The sequence below is a fragment of the Eptatretus burgeri genome, chromosome 17 (assembly GCF_056783735.1).
Source record: "Eptatretus burgeri isolate ZD-2024b chromosome 17, Ebu_testis_v1, whole genome shotgun sequence".
In the NCBI taxonomy this organism is placed as follows: Eukaryota; Metazoa; Chordata; class Myxini; order Myxiniformes; family Myxinidae; genus Eptatretus; species Eptatretus burgeri.
This window is the reverse complement of record NC_140977.1, coordinates 47249108-47270588: the sequence shown is the minus strand read 5'-3', so window position 1 is coordinate 47270588 and position 21481 is coordinate 47249108. Positions and strand designations below refer to the sequence as shown.

General features: G+C 46.6%; 1 protein-coding gene across 5 annotated transcripts in view; it reads left to right on the top strand.

The window, feature by feature from the left end:
• The first annotated feature begins 915 nt into the window (after positions 1-915).
• The window catches only part of LOC147010000 (transmembrane channel-like protein 7), a 74850-nt gene continuing 54284 nt past the window's right edge, over positions 916-21481 (top strand). For 2 of the 5 annotated variants that reach the window (XM_085861017.1, XM_085861016.1), the window contains exons 1-2: positions 8910-9342; positions 10047-10175. In XM_085861017.1, the coding sequence (XP_085717143.1) occupies positions 9291-9342; positions 10047-10175 (181 nt within the window). In that variant the 5' untranslated portion in view covers positions 8910-9290. Of the gene's footprint in view, positions 1009-8905; positions 9343-10046; positions 10176-21481 lie in introns of those variants that run through there. The other 3 variants (XM_085861019.1, XR_015052655.1, XM_085861015.1) reach the window with 3 other exon arrangements.

Below are 21481 nucleotides of genomic sequence, written 5' to 3'. Positions count from 1 at the left end.
TGGTTTGAGAGGGAGGGGTGAGAGGGATGAATTGGCACTGAAGTTGGAAAAAAAAGAATGGTTGAAGGAAAGTGAACATTCACAGCAAACTGGGTTTTTCTTTTTTTTAAGTTTTAGGTCAGAAATGCGATTAAAGACATTTCTTGATGGATGCAACAAAGGTGAATTCAGAGAATTGAGCGAAGAAACGATGTAACAGTTGGATTAGGCGAGGTATAAGGGAAAGGTCTAATTGAGAGCAGTCTGTTTAAATAGAAGAGTCGTGGGTATGCAGCATCGAGATCTCAAACACCACTCGAGAGGTCACTGATTGTCCGCATCGCGGAATCTGCTCAGCATCCATGTTTAGTCCTTTCCTCCACAGCAGTGAGCGGGAATTGACTGGTTTTAATCCTTTAACTGCGTTTTTCACGCTAATTCCGTAAAGAGTTCATTTTGTCATATAATCGACAGGTTGATGCCACATGTGTTTAAGTGGCCTCATTTCATGAAATTTCAGGCATTTTCGGCGAAGTTATGGACCATATGTCTTCGCACCGGGTCGCGTTCAAATAATCCCGTCGTTTGAGACCATAAAAATTGCAATGAATAGGAAAAAATGATTTTGTTCTCTCAGTCTGATGTAATTTTTTTCAGTCACAATACCCACAGTGCCATGTTGTTCATGTCCCCAAAAAAGCGTCAATAATTTTCTCCGAATTTTACGAGAATTCATGTCGGATTCCTTCTCCATTCAATATCTTCCGTATTGGAGTCGAAATTCCGCCCAAAACTGGACAAGTTTTGCAATACATTGGATTTTGTGCCCGTCACTCAATTTCGTCATTTCCGGAACGAAAACGCCCTTCCGGTGAATGTGAGAAGTGTGGGCCAATCAAGCGGTCACGTCACGTCACGTCACGTCACGTGATCGTGACGTGGCGTTTGGTTCTGATCCCGCCATTTTGGAATTTTTTTTAAGCTTGGTCGGTGCACTTTGGGTGCGAAAACTCCTCAAAAGTTGGCAAGGTGAGTCCGAATGCTTATTCAACGTCATTACACCGTACATGTCTGATTGACCATACATATGAATTTCAACAGATATTATGTACACGTGCATAACATAGAGAATGCTTTAAAATGTTAAAGTTTTTGACAATTCACGGTGTGTCTGCTTCCCGGTCTGGTCACCACGAGGCGTTGTGTTGGTTTCGTCATTACCGTCACACCATTACCGTCACACCATTACCGTCACACCATTACCGTCACACCATTACCGTCACACCATTACCGTCACACCATTACCGTCACACAAATCATCATCACTGTAACACAAATCATCATTACTGTGACACAAATCACCATTACCGTTACACCATAACCGTCACACCATTACCGTCACACCATTACCGTCACACCATTACCGTCACACCATTACCGTCACACCATTACCGTCACACCATTACCGTCACACCATTACCGTCACACCATTACCGTCACACCATTACCGTCACACCATTACCGTCACACCATTACCGTCACACCATTACCGTCACACCATTACCGTCACACCATTACCGTCACACCATTACCGTCACACAAATCATCATCACTGTAACACAAATCATCATTACCGTAACACAAATCATCACTGCAACACAAATCATCACCGTAACACAAATCATCATTACCGTGACACGAATCATCATTACCGTAAGCATCACACAAATCACCATCACCGTAACACCATCACCGTAACACCATCACCGTAACACCATCACCGTAACACCATCACCGTAACACCATCACCGTAACACCATCACCGTTACACCATCACCGTTACACCATCACCGTTACACCATCACCGTTACACCATCACCGTTACACCATCACCGTTACACCATCACCGTTACACCATCACCGTTACACCATCACCGTTACACCATCACCGTTACACCATCACCGTTACACCATCACCGTTACACCATCACCGTTACACCATCACCGTTACACCATCACCGTTACACCATCACCGTTACACCATCACCGTTACACCATCACCGTAACACCATCACCGTAACACCATCACCGTAACACCATCACCGTAACACCATTACCGTAACGTTTTAGTTTCGTTACGGCAATAATGTTTTGTGTTATGGTGATGATGATTTGTGTTACGGTAATGATGATTTGTGTTACGGTAATGATGATTTGTGTGATGGTGATTTTTGTCATGGTGATAATGATTTGTGTCACGGTAATGATGATTTGTGTCACGGTGATGATGATTTGTGTCACGGTGATGGTGATTTGTGTCACGGTGATGGTGATTTGTGTTACGGTGATGATGATTTGTTTCACGGTAATGATGATTTGTGTTGCGGTGATGATGATTTGCGTCACGGTGATGATTTGTGTTGCAGTGATGATTTGTGTTACGGTAATGATGATTTGTGTCACGGTGATGGTGATTTGTGTCACGGTGATGATTTCCGTTGCAGTGATGATGATTTGTGTGACGGTAATGATGATTTGTGTTACGTTGATGATTTGTGTCACGGTAATGATGATTTATATCACGGTAATGATGATTTATGTCACGGTGATGATGATTTGTGTTACGGTGATGATGATTTGTGTCGCAGTGATGGTGATTTCTGTTACGGTTATGATGATTTGTTTCACGGTGATGATTTGTGTCACAGTTATGATGATTGGTGTCACGGTGATGATGATTTGTGTCACGGTGATGGTGATTGGTGTCACGGTGATGGTGATTTGTGTGACGGTGATGATTTGTGGTACGGTAATGATGATTTGTGTCACGGTGATGATGATTTGTGTCACTGTAATGATTTGTGTCATGGTGATGACTATTTGTGTCACGGTGATGATGATTTGTGTGATGGTGATGATGATTTGTGTCACGGTGATGATGATTTGTGGTACGGTAATGATTATTTGCGTCACGGTAATGATTTGTTTTTCGGTCATGATGATTTGTGTCACGGTATTGATGATTTGTGTTACGGTGATGATTTGTGTTCCGGTGATTTGTGTCACGGTGATGATGATTTGTCACGGTGATGATTTTGTGTGACCTTGATGATGATGATTTGTGTCACGGTGATGATGATTTGCCACGGTGATGATTTGTGTCACGGTGATGATGATTTGCCACGGTGATGATTTGTGTCACGGTGATGATGATTTGTGTCGCAGTGATGGTGATTTCTGTTACGGTCATGATGACTTGTGTCACGGTGATGATTTGTGTCACGGTAATGGTGATTTGTGTCACGGTGATGATGATTTGTGTCACGGTAATGATTTGTTTTACGGTCATGATGATTTGTGTCGCGGTGATGATTTCTGGTACGGTAATGATGATTTGTGTCACGGTAATGATTTGTGTCACGGTATTGATGATTTGTGTTACGGTGATGATTTGTGTTCCGGTGATTTGTGTCACGGTGATGATTTGTGTGACCTTGATGATGATGATTTGTGTCACGGTGATGATGATTTGCCACGGTGATGATTTGTGTCACGGTGATGATGATTTGTGTCGCAGTGATGGTGATTTTTGTTACGGTTATGATGATTTGTGTCACGGTGATGATTTGTGGTACGGTAATGGTGATTTGTGTCACGGTGATGATGATTTGTGTCACGGTAATGATTTGTTTTACGGTCATGATGATTTGTGTCGCGGTGATGATTTCTGGTACGGTAATGATGATTTGTGTCACGGTGATGATGATTTGTGTCACGTTGATGATTTGTGTTACGGTAATGATGATTTGTTTTTCAATGATGATTTGTGTCACAGTATTGATGATTTGTGTTACGGTGATGATTTGTGTCATGGTGATGATGATTAGTGTCACGGTAATGATTTGTTTTACGGTCATGATGATCTGTGTTACGGTGATGATTTGTGTTTCGGTCATGATGATTTGTGTTTCGGTCATGATGATTTGTGTCATGGTGATGATTATTTGTGCCACTGTTGTGATTTTTGCACTTTATCTCCACGATTTCTCATCAAACATGGTGATATTGATTTCTTATTGATGACAACTTTTTCTTTATGTTTCTCACTAAACATGATGGAGATAGAATATTCTTGGCATCTTTGACGTCTCTTGAAAACATCATTGTCGGATATACAAGCCCTTTCATTTCCGTTACGGTGATGACTCGACGGACATAAAGCACTGAAATCTCGGTGAAAAATTGGCTAAATGAAAGGTAATTCAATGTTGCTTTCAAGAAATACACCTGAAATTACATACCATTTGCCACATTCGGACCTGAAAATTTTAATCTTGTTCAAAGAATTTTCTAATGTTACCACCTCCTGATTCTGTCATTTATGTGAGAATGACCCTTCCATACTTTCAAAAGCACAAGCCTTCTTTATAGAGGCTCCTTGAATGTGTTGTCACTAATTTACAGAACTAGGACACCGCCGGCCCACATGATCAGCCCTGGGATGGTTTGTTTATGTGTTCCTCGAAGGCTTGGGTCTAGACGGCTTTTTGTAGCGGGGGTTTCCGCAAATCCACGAAATGACTAATTTTGAAGGGAAGGACTTCATTAGGAGTCGAGGGGATTTGCTGGAATATCGATGAAACCGCACCTTTTAGGGGTGAAATATGTACTCTTCCGCGGAATTGACGTCATGTGCCCATCTTATTGACACCATATTTCTGCTATAAATTGTCGTGCGTGGGACGCCATGGTCATCCGTTTCGGTTAACCCGTTAAGAGTTAAAACCGCATGTTTCGATTTTAAAAAGAAATAACATTTCTGCATTAGGCTTCATCATGCGGCCAAGTTGTATAACGAAATACTGGCTGGAGATCGTGTCCGACGAAAATATACAAAATTGATTCACTTCCGAAATCAGTAAATATTTCTTTATGTTGAATTAGTAAAGATGAGTCCGTTAGCCTAGTTGGTTCTATTTTGAGATTGTGATTATATCGAGATTACGACTTCCTCATGATAATATTGTACGCTCTGAGACCCTGAGAGCCTCTGACAGGCCGCAGTGTAAAGTAGGACTTGTAAACGTGCTATGTCTTTTCATTGATGAATGCATTTTATGGATAATAAAGGCTTATTTTGCATTATATATATTTGAAGACTATTAGTTTTTTTTGAGTTGCTCCTAAAGTACGTTTGTCATTTGTTGACATGCGTCAAATGTCTTTGGTATACCTTCAAATCCAATTCTATATCGCATGTTCTTATTCATTCTCTTATGGGTGTCTGGGCTCAAATGACTAAACATGGATAGCTGGCTGGCTGGTGAGGACAAATCAGTAACGTGCAGGGAAGCTGGTGGAGTCTCTAGTGGTGTTGTAGAGCTTGGTGGTATGCAGGTAGAAAGGTAGTTTTTTATTTTTTTATTTTATTTTATTTTATTTTGCTTTGGATTTAAGACAAGAAACAGTGTTTAGATTGGGAGGGATGGGGGACGTTGGGAAAGTGGGGAAAATAGGAATTGAAGGTAATACGGAGAGAATACAAAATATTCAAAAATAATTAACATAAAAAAATAAATGTCTGTTCACAGACAAACAAACAAACAGGCAGTAAAGCATCATGCAGAGGACGATACTTGTGAAATCATGAAAACAAATTTGACCATAAAAACAATTGGTGGTTGAATTCAGTGACATGATATGCAAATCCTGTTCAAATTTCAAGTCAATCGGATAAAAATTGAGGATTTTAGAAATATCACCTGAGTTCTTGACCTTTGGTCTATGTTGACCTTTTGGTCTCTGTTGACCTCAAAAATGCTTCGTGGGTGAATTTGGTGATCTGATACACAAATCCTGTTCAAATTTCAAAGCAATCTGATGAAAATTGAGGATTTTAGTCTGGCGGCCATTTTAGTTGTAAAAAAAACTTGATGTTGAACATGTCCTCAACTATTTCTTGGACATGTATTTACTGATGTTATTTAAACTTTGCACACAGATAAAGAATGATGGCTTACATGAGCATGCCATTTTTTTTCCTCGATCAGATCCAATATGGCCGACTGGCAGCCATTTTGTTACTTAAATGTGTCCCCAACCATTTCTCAGACACTCATGGTCCGATTTTGTTCAAACTTGGCACAGGCACATTACACGATGGTGCACATGTGCATCTCAATTTATTTTGTGATCTGATCAAAGATGGCCAACTTTTAGACTGGCGGCCATTTTAGTGCACATAAATATGGGCTGGCGCTTTAACTCCATACAGCAAGATTACTAAAATAACGGGGGCTGTGACATGTTATGTCTTTTTTACTTGTTCTGATCTTCTGATGTTGACTGAACACATGTTACAATAATGTGGTAGAGCAGATTAAAGGGCAATTGGCCCAGGGGTATGAAAATGTATACAAATCAAAGAAAAGGCTTCACACAGACACAACTTGCTCTTATGTGTATAGAATGATTGTGAAGAAAATGACTTGGTTAATTATGCGACAGTTATATCCTAATGAGTGTCAGCACAAGCATTTGTAAACCCCAACTAGCATCAACCAGATTCATGTGTAGAGTTAGATTCCCTCTCACCCTTTATCTGAGGGTCGTCTCCTCCCATTTCCCATTCGTTTTTAGATCGCCTGTACTTTCGTCCGGTGAGCTTATTCAAATCAGCAGTGTCCGTATGAGAGTGAGTGAGTGAGTCTGTGAGTCTGTCTGTCCATCCGTAAACACTTCAATCATTATCGCTTGAACCAAACACACAATTTTGATTAAAGTTTGCCACAAGCTTCATAACTAATGCTAAACGAATGTGTATTGACCTCATCAAAATCTGCACTCATTAAGGGGGTATGTCACGTGGTGGTTTGACCCCCCCCCCAAAAAAAAAACATAGGTGTTTACTCTCTTCTCTGAAACTACAGACACAATTTTGATGAAACTTGACCACAACCTTCATCACCCGTGATGTACCAAAGTTTGTTCACGGCATATAAAATATCAGGGTCTGAGGTGGTCTAAGGGGGAGTTTGAGTGACTGTTGCTCCTGATCCAGGTGAGTTTCAGGACACGTGTCCGATTTATTTTCCAGGGGCCCGTTGGTCAATCGGACGAAATTTTCATTGGTCTTCATGGCCTTGGACGTTTTTGCTAGTCTGAACAAAAACAATTGCTTTCCTCGCCTGGAAGCCTTGGAACCATAATAATAATAATAATAATAATAATAATAATAATAATAATAATTAGAGGTCTTTTGGGTCTTCAGGGTCTTAAAGGGTCGTCTAAGGTCGAAGGGGTCTCAGCAGTCTAACACTCTATAGGGTCAAAAGGTGCATTCCAATAGTACGTAATTAATTAATAGATGCACGTAATTAATTGAGACACACACACACACACACACACACACACTAACACATACGTTGGGTCACCTCATCAAGATCGGGCAATTTCATGCTAGAGTAAACCATCACGAAGATTGATGTTTGAAGTTGTAGCAAAAATTAACCCAGGAGTTCACCACGGTAATGTTGGGCCAAATGGCCTCATTTCCTTGCTGGAGACAGTTTCAATCTCAGTCTCATGTTGTCGTTTTTAAAAAAATGTTTTTTGAAGTAAAATAGACTTTAAAGGTTACAGAAAAAACTGTTTGAGGTGGTGAAATTGACCGACATGCCTCCACCCATATTATTACATCATCATGCATACTTGTACCAAGTTTGATTTAAATCCTTTCAGCTGTTCTCAAGTATCACATTTTTTACCCGACATGACCTCGAACCTTTGACCTCATGAAGCAGACATCTCATCAATTAACCCTCATGTTGTAATATATACTTATACCGAGTTTGGTAAAAAAAAAAATCCCATCACTGGTTCACAAGTTAGTGCGGTAACAGAATTGTTACCTAACATGACCTCTGACCTTTGACCTCTTGACCCCATAATCTAATCAGTTCATCTTTGCATCATTACACATACTTGTACCGAGTTTGACTTGGATCCCTTCAGCCTTTCTTAAGTTGTCGCAGTAACGAAAACCTATTACGGATGCACAGACGGATGGACAACTCGACAACACAATGCCCCCAGCGACTTCGTCAGCAGAGGCATAAAAATTTGGAAGTTTACCTCCGTTGATGCAGTATCTTTCACACCACCTTATCTATCACATTACAAGAGTTCTTCGTGCTTGTTGTTTGTGTCCTTTATGACATGGCTAAAAACAGTAAGTTTCTTGTTTGGAATGATTTTCAATTTTGTTTGACTGCCAGACAGGCAGACAGCAAAAATTTTTTTTTTTTAAATCTCACTCCTCTGCACACATGCGATCGGAACAAATTCAGAGCGGAATTGAGCTGCTACAGTGACAATTGTTGGGTTTCTTCTCAATGTCTTAGAACTTACGCAAAGGGTGGCCATTTGTCCAGTTTTATAGAGGACAGTCCGGTTTTCGGCTACTCTGTCCTCTATTGATGCGAAACCGGACGCCTACATGTCCTCCATTCACCTCTTGAGCCACCCAACCTTTCCACCCACAATTTAACTTTAGATTGCTGGTCTCAATTGGTTAATATATCTGTCATTTAATTTTTCCCGCGTTTGTATTGGTCCTACGAATCGCAACAAAGATCCACATTTCCTAATGGCGTCTTTATGCTACGGCTGTTGTTTAACGCCATCAAACATTTGTCTGTCCGAAGAATTCGATGTGTTCTCCTTAAATGAAAGACTTCCAGATGAATGAGGAGGAGGAGGAGGAGGAGGAGGAGGAGGAGGAGGAGGAGATTGGGACCACACTCAGGGCAGAGCATTGTTGCTGCTAAAGCAGTCTCCTTGGCTATTGGGCACAATCCTGGACGGGTCGCCACTCTGGCACAGTATACCAGCATGCTGACACTCATTTTGCCGACCTCGGAAGGATGACAGGCCGAGTTAACCCCACCTGGTATTAATATAACAGCTGAGCTTGATTTGAACTCCGGACACGAGGATCCAAAGCCTGCCACCCTAACCATTAAGCCAATACCAGGCATATGAATGAGGAGAGGTAAACTAAACTTTTCAACAAAGCCCAGATACACTTCGAGCATGAAGATGATCATCTCCTACATATTCTCAATACCATGCAGCAATGCTCACACAGCATGGGTTTTTTTTCTTCTTCTCCATGATGACCACCGCTTGGAGAAACCACAGGAACAACCTGGAAGTGGGCAGTGTGAAAGCAGAGCTCCAGATCTGCATCAATTTTTCAGAAGAATGCAGAGTCATGCACATTCACTTCCTGGGGAACAAAAATCTTCTGAATGATTGATTCCAGGGAAGAACAGAAATATAAACACTGTGGATCCTACAATTGTGAGTACACTTTTAACATTTTGGTCATCTTTACAACTGTGCTTTTTATGAATTGGCACTAAATTTAGCAATAAATAAATAAATATGTATACCGAGACATATACATCACTTTTCACGAAATGCAACTCTCCTCGATTATTGCGGTCCCACGATTGGCCACTCTATACGAATCATCAAGCGGTGCGTCGAGCGGTTTAAGGGGAAAAAAGCAGCTTTTAGGCCATTTTTGTTTTCCTTCTGAGAACATCACAAGCCTAGCCTAATAAAATGATTGTTCGAGCACTTTGTTTTCACCTACGTACCGGAAACATTTCTCAAGGGGCCGAGTTGAGATGTATTCTCGGATGTCCCATTGAATGAGAGGAAAAAACAAAGGCCATCGGTAAACATATCTGGACATCCGGGAAACGTCTCCCAATCCTTCTTGTCGAGCCCAGCAACTTGTAGAAAGTTTCCACAACAAGGCACTAAAGTGAGTTTATTCATGGTAATAATAATCAATCCAACATTTATCGAATCTCTTATTCTATTGGAAGTGGTCGTTACGTTACATGCACATTATCATGGTTACAAAGACAGAATACAATGAGTTTGGATGAATTTAAATTTGGTACTTTAGTTAAATATGACCCTCATGGTAGCCATGCCTACTCCTAACTTGGGCTATAATTACCTGTCTCACACCTGTGCACGCTTACTTGCAGCTTCCTGCACGCAGAACCTCACAGATCAGATTCTCGTACAGTACATCCAACATCTCAACCCCTCGGTCCCACCCTCCATCCAGTCTCTGCACCGTCTCTTTGCAGCAACGATGGAGGCATCTCCAGCAGGTAAGCCAATTCCTTCTCTTGAACCTTGGATATATAATGTTAATGTAATAATTTGCCAGTTTGTGTGTAATTTTGTATTTCAGGCAGGTTTGAATGTGTATATGTACCACGCAAAATGACTATCAAAGGTGTTTACTGACGACCACTTTTGTGCCGTACAATCACACAAATCGTCTGTGTGCGTAAGCCGTGACTACTGGTCCAAAAGCGAAGGATGGTACCCAATCGGCTCAAACGTATTGCTGAGAACAACCGTGGCACAAACTCACCTGTACAGGTGCTGAAGAGGCAGACTCTGGGAGTGGTTATGGTCGGCTTCATGCAGTGTTTGCTGAAAATGCACAAAAGAGTGAAATAATACAACAAGCCAAACAACATGCTATAACGTGATCCCCTCGGCCCTCCAGAGTAATCCAGTGAACTTGATCTCAGTCCCTGAGGCAACCTGCAAGGTGTATTTGTGTGAGCTGTGACGTCACGTGATTATTGCTTCGATAATATTTCTAACTATTGCTTCGAATATTCCATGTCGACATGTAATTAATTTTTTTTTTTAACAAAATAAACACGATGTAGCATGTATGCCATTAAAGATTAATTTATGGTCTTTTTGATGGTCTAATAGGCAGCGCCGAGGACGTCACTCACCTGCTATTGTAATCAATGTGCTAAATTGAGGCTTCTTCATATCGGCGTTAAAGGAAGCTTCAGGATCATTCCCTTTGGAGGTTTAACCTGGAGGTTACCGAGCCATGATGTCATGAAGGAGCTGCACTCCTACAGGGACACCTCGGTCAACAGGAGAGATGTGGGGTGTGCTCACCTGTTTAGTTTGCCTCTTTCCCTATGGCTCATGATGCTGTGGGTTCCCAGGTCAAAATCCCATAATTCTGTGTTGATTTGTCCACCGTCTTGTAATGCCAACGCATGTCAAAGTACACTGATGTATCCAGTCAGTTGGGCTTGTTGGGACGTTGGGTGTCAAAAGACCATGGTCTTGATGCCAGAGAGACTGCTACTCAAGCTGAGATTGGCCATTAAAGTCATTGGGTTGGCCTGTTCATGTGATGCAGGAAGCCTCGGTTCAAATCCCAGATGTTTCTCCATTAGACAGGACTGTATACTTGAGAAAGGAGCAGATCATGAGAGGATCTCATTGAGATGTTTAGGATAATGAGAGGAATCGACAAAATAAGTGCAGTAAGAGTTTTTCTGAACTTGCGTATGGATGGATGAATGTATACATGTGTTCTGGTTGTGATGTCTGAAGGAGGGTCTCATCGAAGAGTCAGTTTGTGCATTCTTCACCCAACAAACACCTTCACCCAACAGAAATTGACTTAGTTAAATTACTCACCTGTGGATATATATATATATATATATATATATATATATATATATATATATATATATATATATATATATATATATATATTGTTGTGGTTACCAAATTCGCAAACCACCATTCAGGTCCCTTAGGTGAGATATCTCGGTAAGTATATGTGTAGTTAGGCCCAAACCCGTTGTCTAGTGGGAATACATGTCATTTATGCGTGCTGCGACTCTTCAGGATAGCCGTTTTTCTTTTACTATCTTTATTTTGGACCAACCGCCATGATTACCACCACCAACCACAACATCAACCACCCACCACGGCGCCGCTTCACGTCACACCTCGCAACCGTCGCATCGCCACCGTTCTTGCGCCGCCTGTGGGTACCGGTGTTGAACTCGTGCAGGGCGCGCGCCGAACAGCGTGTACAAAACCACGGATTTTCAGCTCCGAAAACGGATCAAAAACGACACACGCCCACTTTTGTTCCGTCCAATCGGTGAGCGAGGGGCGATTTGGCCCCGCCTCCAGGGCGTTGGAGGGCGGTCGCTATATGCAAATTTATGGATCAAAAAGCATTCACGCCCACTTTTTCTCAGGCCAATGGGGAGCGAGGTGAAAGGTCGAAGGCAGGGGGTCAAAAGCGAAGCCACGGGGCTTATATAAACGACCGCGTTCGTCAGTGGAGAGAGTTAAGACTTCGCAGTCGGTGGAGTTGGGAGGAAGAAGAAGCAAGAAGGAGTTGGTCGTCGTCGTGTGCGTTGGAGTCGGAGCGAAGGGGACGAAGCTGTGGAGAGGCGGCGAGGGCAGACGAGGGGGTGCTCGCGTCGTGCCGGGAGCTGCACACCAGGGAGGCCGACGGCGCGACCTGGCCGAGGTGGAGACGCTCGTCGCGGGACTCGAGGCAGAGTAGAAATCCTCTATACCCCGAGCATCAGCAACCCCCTCCTGTTTCCCCCCGCGCTGAGATAGTGCGACCAAGGGGGCCCCTTTCCCACCCCCTACCAGACACTGCCCGCGAGGCCCGCGGAGTTGAGGCACCATCGCCGCTCCGCGTCTCATCACCAGACGGGTAGGCCCGACCCGGTCTCGGCCTCAGGCCCGCCTCATCCTTGAGGGTATTCTTTTTCTTGGTTTTGGATATGTGTTGTCGGCGCAGTCTGTGAAGTAAAATTGTATAAGTGTTGCCGTGTGCTCGCGTAATCGGTATTAGATCTGCATTGTCGCATTTGCTTTTTGTGTAAAATTGCATTGTGTTTCTCTTCTTTTCTATGTGCTTTTGGTGGAATTGTATATGTGCGCTTTCCGTTCATCGCGAATAAATGTGCTTTGTGTTGAACTGTTTCCTGCTTCGCTTCGTCATTTCTTTCATTGAATCCTCATCTTGCTTCACGTAAAGGGTTGGTAGTGGGCTGAATACGCCCGATAATTAATCGAACCGTCGAGGCCGACGATAACACCGCTCGGTTTCCCGATAGTACGGAACGGGTCGCTTAAGTGGCCCGTGTCCGAAGTCGACCTGCGGCGAGGTGCGATCGCCCGGTCTACCCTCCGTGTGGGTACTTAGGTAGGTCGAATTTGGCGAGCAACCCTATCCCACGCGGGGGCTGATTGGCTCGATCGCGGTGAGACCGAAAGGTCCACCCGTGACTGGTTCCCGGCGTTAGTCCGAGAGGGTCACGACTGGATTGTCCGTCCGGTGGGTGACGTGCCGCGATTCGAGTTACGTGGCCGTCAGCACGCCGGCGGGCGCGAATCCGTAACACTGGTGTCAGGTCGTGCGATACAAATCCATCGCCCTCCTCGCGGCACTGGTATCGGAGAACAGGAAAACGGGCTCTCCTGTCTCCAGCTAAATTCACGGGAATCGGTCCAGGGGTGAGAGAAGCGACCCCCGATTCCCTCCAAATTACGAGCGATTCAAATTAACCCTTTAAGAGAAGCAAGATGGCGTCTCAAGGCGAGCGGGAGCCGGGGGTATTAGAAATGGATGTAGAATGTGTAGAATCCATGGTCCAGGATGGAATCCCCGAGCAGGAAATGTTGATTGTGCAGGAACACGGACTCGCCCAACTGAACCCAGAGCCCGAAATGGGTGCGGCAGCGGCCGCGGTGTATGACACCTCCCCCCCCTCTCCACCAAAACCCTTCCCCAACCCTTGCCGAAACGGCTCAGCTGAGTGCATCCGACATGGCCCAGCTATGCGCCATGCTGGCGGCAATGACAGCAAGGATGGATGCAAATACAAATGAAATGAAAAACGAAATGAAAGGCATGAACGAAAAGATGGATGCGAATACACAAAAGATGGATGCGAATACACAAAAGATGGATGCGAATACACAACAAATGAACGAAAAGATGGATGCAAACGCAAATGAATTTATAAACGAAATGAAAAGCATGGGCAAGCAAATGAAAAAAGAAATGAAAGAACTACGGGGTGAGACGCAGAACATGGGCCGATGCCTGCAGGCGGGCATGAAGGCCGTGACCAGGGAGCTGGGAATGGCGACTCCACGTGTGGGAGCAAACGAGCTGGAAGGGGGTGCAACGGCTGACAGGCCCGCGGTGGAGGCGGGTAAAAAAATAATTCGGGGGGGCGTGTTGGGCGAGGGTCGTGACAGAGGAATCGACGGTGACCAAAAGGGAAAAATTAAATGGGGAGACCAAAACGTGTGAGACGAGACACGAGGTGACGACGACAGAAACTTATAAATGTATGGAGACACGGGAGACAGAAAAAATAGAGGAGAGACAACACGATGAAGACGGGGTAAGTGACGCACACACACACACGGAGGTAGTGGAGGATAATGGGGGTGAGCTGGCGGACTGGGTAGGGACCCAGTGCGAGCACCTGGATGGCCTCCTCCAGGAACGAGGGGAGGGAGTATGCCCCCTTGAGGCGAGTCACGACCAGGTGAGTTCGGTCGTGCTTCGCGAGGTTGAGGGGACGAGTGCTGTGGACAGGTACACGGAGAGCTTGGGGGGTATAGAGGCCCCGGAGACCCTTGTGGGGACACGAATCCCCAGTGTGGTTGTCCCTGTGTGTGTGGTGCAAGGTGTGAGTGCGTCCCCGTGTGTGGAGGCGACCCCGTGTGTGAGTGGTGTGGTGGCGATGGTGCCAGAGTGCGTGCTTCCCAGCACGCCGGGTGTGGATGGGGCACCGTGTGTGAGTGAGGCCGTGTGTGTGGATGAAACGGCCAGTGTGGATGAGGAACCGCGGTTGAGTGCCCCCGCGTGTGTGAGTGAGGCACGGAGTGTGGATGAGGCACCGCGGGTGAGTGCCCCCGCGTGTATAAGTAGTATGGTTTGTGTGAGTAGTGAGGCACGCGTGAGTGAACGGCCGAGTGCAAGGGAAACCGTGTGTGTGAGAGAGCGGTATGTGAGGGAGATGTCGGTTGGCATGCGGGAGCACGCAGCCGCGTCTCCCGGTGTGAATTTAATGGTGTGGAGTGTGAGCGTCGTAACACGCAGGTGTGCGTGGGTTGAATGGCGACGACGGCGACATGTAAGGAAAGAAAGCCGGGTAGCGGCTGTAGTTGTTTCGGGGACCGTGCCGGGTTCACCCAGCAGTGAGCACGAGGCCCGTGCTGTGCAACGCACGAGACCCCCACGTGCTCGCTTGCGAGAGTGAAGTCCCGGTCCGGAAACGCACGCGGTGGATTTGCCGATCCCGCGGACGGACAAAGTTTAGGCAGGATTACGGATTTGGACCGGACGGGTTCTCCACGCGATCGTGTGTGTTAAGCTCCAACGGGCAAAGCACATGTGTTCGCGTGGGGAACCCCTCGAGACGTGGGGCTTGTGTTTTTTTATGCGCACGGTGACGCCATGGCTGCACGTGGGGTTGGAATCCGGCAGGAGGGGTATCTCTGCCGGATGGTACCGTCCAAGGAGGGACGAGGAACACGTGCAGCTGCATGACGTCACGGGCAGGTGCAAAGTGCGCGAGTTGCCGCGCTGGTGATGCGCATGAAAAAAAAAAAAAAAAAGCAAGCCTCACTTTCGGGTGCACAGGATTCCTGGGCAAGGGGTGGAAGACCCCCTTACCTGGGCACAGGATGGAAACTAGTTAGGGGGAAGGGTTAGCTTAGTTAGACCGACTTCATGGGGCAGGGGTAAGTCCTCATGGAGTCCGTGGAATGGATTAGGTAGAGGGATTTAGTGAGCTTTAGGTTGGGAAATAAAATGGGATTATTTCGAGAACAGTGACAGACAGTGAATGTGTAGAGGGGACGTAGCTTAGCCACGTAGTGTTAAAAGGAACGTGCTGTAGTTTAAGGGACGACGTGGGAGCACGAGTTAGTTAGGGGAGGTAGTTAGAAGGATGGCAGAGTTCAGTGATGTGTGTGTTGAAGAGTTGGTGAGTTATGAGGTGAAGACATGGTGAGTGAGTGAGGCCAGCGGGTCTGTGTGTATGGAGTGAATGGGGAATGCATGGTGCGATGAGTAATTGGGGGGAGGAGTGACTCCCGCCCAAGGGACCCCGGGGTCAGAGTAAAGTGAGTTAGGGGGTTAGTCAAATTGAAAAATGGAGGTCGTTTTGTTGTTGGTGGGAAAGTAGGCTCGAGACCCATTTGGAGGGGTGCAGGAGCCCTGTTGACGGGCTTGGGAGCGTGGCTGCGAAAGGTGAGTATCGCTGAGTGGGTACCCTGGGCACCAGGCTAGTCGGCCGCGGTAGGCCAAGGGCCCATGGGGGGCCGGGATAGCGTAGTGGGCACGGGTGCGTCTGCTTGGTGCGGGGGCCCGGGGCGCCATTAGCCGCGTGGGCAGTGTTGTGGGCAAGGGTGACCCTCGGAAAGGGGCCTGGGAAGCCAGCCTGCCACGTGTGCGTTTCAGGGAAGGTGCCATGGGGGGCACTCCCCGGTGTTAGGGAGCTGGTAGGCTCGGAGGCAGTGTAGTGCCCGGGGGTGCCATAGCGGGAGATTCGGCAGAGGGTCGTGCCTGCCAAAGGGAGCCACGTGTCCCAGCCAGGAGACCGTGTGAGGGCACGGAGCGAAAATTGGGGGGCGAGGCCCGAAATTGTGAGGACACCAACACAGGCGACGGGAATCTGGGTTGTTAGAACCAATAGTTTAAGCGAGAGGCGCTTGTTGAAAGCCCCGGGGTAGTTTAACAGTTAAATGGTTAGGGTAGATTAGGAGATGTACCCCTCCGCACCATCCATCCCCTCGCTGTCGTTGTGGGCCGCTGGACCCACTTTGGTTATAGATCGCCGAACTCTGGGGAGGCCATTCTGAGGCTTCGTTGGGCCTCGACACAGGACGTTAGCTCTCCCTTATTCCCCTCCGGGAAGGGAACGTAGGGGTTGGGAGTAGGCTTGGTGACAGGATAGGTTAGCTGAACAAGGACGATAAAGGGGGTTATGGGACTATTTATAGTGGGGGAGTAAAAATAAAAACAACAAAAAAAAACAAGTTGGGGCTAAATTGGGGTTTGACAAATTAAGGGAGTGGGTATGTACAGTGACAGGCAAAGGCGATAGGTTGGGAGGGAGACAGGTAGGTAGGTCCGAGCCCGCCCTCCAAGTGGCCAGCACCACCGCACTCCCTCCACCAACCTCCACTGAACGGCAAGAGCTGGCCAACTTCATTGGCTGGCCGTGTTTTGCTTCAAGGCGGAGGCCGGCCAACTTTATCGGCAGCTGTTGTTTTGCTGCAAGGCCTGTGCCATCGGCTGGCCGTGTTTGCTTCAAGGCCTGTGCCGGCCACTTCATCTGCTGGCTGTTTTTCTTCAAGGCCTGTGCCGGCCAGTTCATCTGCCGGCTGTGTTTGCCTGCAGCGGCCTTATTCTGCGGGCTGTGTTTGCCTGCTACCTTTGCCATGCCATGCCCACTGCCCACGTTCACCAGCCCCGTTCAATTTTTGCTTTGCCCCCCCCTGTTCATTTCCATGTGCGCCAGGATCCGCAAGGCAACAGTTTGCAAGCTGCAAGAACTGCCCTGTTGGCAGCTACAACACGGGCCTGCAGTGGCGGCCCGTGCACCGTGTTTGTGTCCATGCATCCATTCGTTATGTTCATTGCGTGTGCCACTTGAGCTGGCACGGAGACTGCGTTTGTGCAGCCCATGCACCGTTGTGGTTCACTGCGTTCAGTTCAAAAGGGAAGGCCTTGGACTGCGTGTGAGCAGCCAGCCACGTTCCCTGTCACCTGCATTGTTTTCAGCCAGAGACTGCATGCGAGCAGCCTGGCTCCCTGCTAACTGCTTTTCTTTTGCAGAGTTCAGTGATCCTGGGCCATGGTTTAGTGTAAAATTTGTAAGTTAAGGTTAAGATGTACTGTAAATATGAGTGCGCCCCCGGCATGTCTGTCCTAGCGCCGGCAATTTTATTTAAGTCGTCCGTGTGAGTGAGTTTGTTTAGGTAGTTACGCAGCCCTCAGGTTATTTATTTTGGGGACACGAATACCAGGAATGTCGCACTCAGGGATCCGTAGGTAAAATGTACTAGGGGAAAACTACACATGATGGCACACGAAAATTTGACGACTCAGGACGAGTCTGTAAAAAGGGGAGGGGGTAGTGTTGTGGTTACCAAATTCGCAAACCACCATTCAGGTCCCTTAGGTGAGATATCTCGGTAAGTATATGTGTAGTTAGGCCCAAACCCGTTGTCTAGTGGGAATACATGTCATTTATGCGTGCTGCGACTCTTCAGGATAGCCGTTTTTCTTTTACTATCTTTATTTTGGACCAACCGCCATGATTACCACCACCAACCACAACATCAACCACCCACCGCGGCGCCGCTTCACGTCACACCTCGCAACCGTCGCATCGCCACCGTTCTTGCGCCGCCTGTGGGTACCGGTGTTGGACTCGTGCAGGGCGTGCGCCGAACAGCGTGTACAAAACCATGGATTTTCAGCTCCGAAAACGGATCAAAAACGACACACGCCCACTTTTGTTCCGTCCAATCGGTGAGCGAGGGGCGATTTGGCCCCGCCTCCAGGGCGTTGGAGGGCGGTCGCTATATGCAAATTTATGGATCAAAAAGCATTCACGCCCACTTTTTCTCAGGCCAATGGGGAGCGAGGTGAAAGGTCGAAGGCAGGGGGTCAAAAGCGAAGCCACGGGGCTTATATAAGCGACCGCGTTCGTCAGTGGAGAGAGTTAAGACTTCGCAGTCGGTGGAGTTGGGAAGAAGAAGCAAGAAGGAGTTGGTCGTCGTCGTGTGCGTTGGAGTCGGAGCGAAGGGGACGAAGCTGTGGAGAGGCGGCGAGGGCAGACGAGGGGGTGCTCGCGTCTTGCCGGGAGCTGCACACCAGGGAGGCCGACGGCGCGACCTGGCCGAGGTGGAGACGCTCGTCGCGGGACTCGAGGCAGAGTAGAAATCCTCTATACCCCGAGCATCAGCAACCCCCTCCTGTTTCCCCCCGCGCTGAGATAGTGCGACCAAGGGGGCCCCTTTCCCACCCCCTACCAGACACTGCCCGCGAGGCCCGCGGAGTTGAGGCACCATCGCCGCTCCGCGTCTCATCACCAGACGGGTAGGCCCGACCCGGTCTCGGCCTCAGGCCCGCCTCATCCTTGAGGGTATTCTTTTTCTTGGTTTTGGATATGTGTTGTCGGCGCCGTCTGTGAAGTAAAATTGTATAAGTGTTGCCGTGTGCTCGCGTAATCGGTATTAGATCTGCATTGTCGCATTTGCTTTTTGTGTAAAATTGCATTGTGTTTCTCTTCTTTTCTATGTGCTTTTGGTGGAATTGTATATGTGCGCTTTCCGTTCATCGCGAATAAATGTGCTTTGTGTTGAACTGTTTCCCGCTTCGCTTCGTCATTTCTTTCATTGAATCCTCATCTTGCTTCACGTAAAGGGTTGGTAGTGGGCTGAATACGCCCGATAATTAATCGAACCGTCGAGGCCGACGATAACACCACTCGGTTATCCCGATAGTACGGAACGGGTCGCTTAAGTGGCCCGTGTCCGAAGTCGACCTGCGGCGAGGTGCGATCGCCCGGTCTACCCTCCGTGTGGGTACTTAGGTAGGTCGAATTTGGCGAGCAACCCTATCCCACGCGGGGGCTGATTGGCTCGATCGCGGTGAGACCGAAAGGTCCACCCGTGACTGGTTCCCGGCGTTAGTCCGAGAGGGTCACGACTGGATTGTCCGTCCGGTGGGCGACGTGCCGCGATTCGAGTTACGTGGCCGTCAGCACGCCGGCGGGCGCGAATCCGTAACAATATATATATATATATATATATATATATATATATATATATATATATATATATATATATATATATGTATGTATATACAGTAGATATTTTAAACTAACATCTCTCACTTTTACCTATAAAAATTACTAACGTCTCACCTCGAGCGAGCGTTATAGCTGTGAAAACAACTGGAATGGTCGTGCAATCAACCCAAATTCAGATGTATACATGTCGTAAAAATTTTGGACGGCATAAATTCACCTTATACTGAGTGGAAAGAAAATGGTGAATGGTGCTAAACACTGCTGTTGCTTGTGCTCCCTTTCAGTGACGAACGTGACGTGACGTCACTTCCATGAACGTGAGGTCACTTTCTCTGTGACAGAGAAATAAATACACAGCACTTTTACATATTTAGAGGTATATATTATATACTAGGAAATAACACCCGTCGCTTTGCTGCCAGGAACATGAAAAGGGAGAGGGAGCAAAAGAGGGGAAAGGGAAGGAGAGAGGGGTGGGGGAGAGAGAGCGGGTAGAGAGGAGAGAGTAAGGACGAGGACCGAGGAGGGGTGGGGGGATCGAGGATGGCTGGGAGAAGGAAAGACGGTTTGAGGTGAGAGGAAGGGAATCCAGACGTGCGGTAGAGCGTTAATTACCGCCTGGACACCACCACCCAGACGTCTCTCAAGACAAACACCATCCGGATATGTAGAGAGAGAGAGAGATAGAGATAGAGATAGAGATAGAGATAGAGATAGAGATAGAGATAGAGATAGAGATAGAGAGAGAGATAGAGATAGAGATAGAGATAGAGATAGAGATAGAGATATGTGCTTTATGAACAACACACACACACACACACACACACACACACACACACACACACACACACACACACACACACACACACACACACACACACACACACACATGGTTGATATCGCCAACACCCCAAAAACCATGAGTAGCTTCACCGAAAAACAACGTTGCACATTTAAAGACATTTCAGGGATATCTTCACAAACATTATTCTTTACTAGTACGTGCCCATAAATAAAAAATAATAATAATAAATAAATAAACCACACAGGCCGTTTCTTCGCTCTCACGTGCCCGTACGTGCGTGACCCGGAAGTTCGATATTATCCGCAGTTACGATTATTCGCAATTTATTTTTAATACCCAATTATTCAATTAGCGCCAACGTATTTTACCTTTTCGCAATGTTGTGGCAAGGAAAAACAAAAAGAGAAGAGAGAGAAAAAATTTACTTCCTGGTTCGGAGCATACCAGCAATCTGATGTTCCCGAAATTTATACACCGTCTAATATGAAAACGATCATAACTTGGGCCATTGTGTTTATCTATAAATGCGCATAAGAAATCGAGAAATTATTAGAATACACGAAGTCATCACTCTCCGGAAGCCTGTACGTTGTAACCCGTAATGGGGAACGTGGCTGTGCTTCCCTTCCCCATCGGCCACGCCCACGCAACAACGTGTCTTCCCATTGGTTTGGTAAATAAATGGCCATAACTTGGGAAGCACTTGTCCGATTAATATCAAACCTTGAAAAAGCACATCCTCAGGTCCCGAGCAATATACCTGGCAAGTTTCAATTAGATCGGACCAGAGGTTGTCGAGAAACAGCGGTCACACACACAGAGATTGCTGGAATTATAGATAGATAAACAGCTGTGTGTGACGGGTGGAAAAAAAAAATTCTCTCGGTAATTTAGAAAATACGTTAATATGGCAAACGGCTTGGAAATCAGGTCTTATTTCACAACAACTCACTCAGGG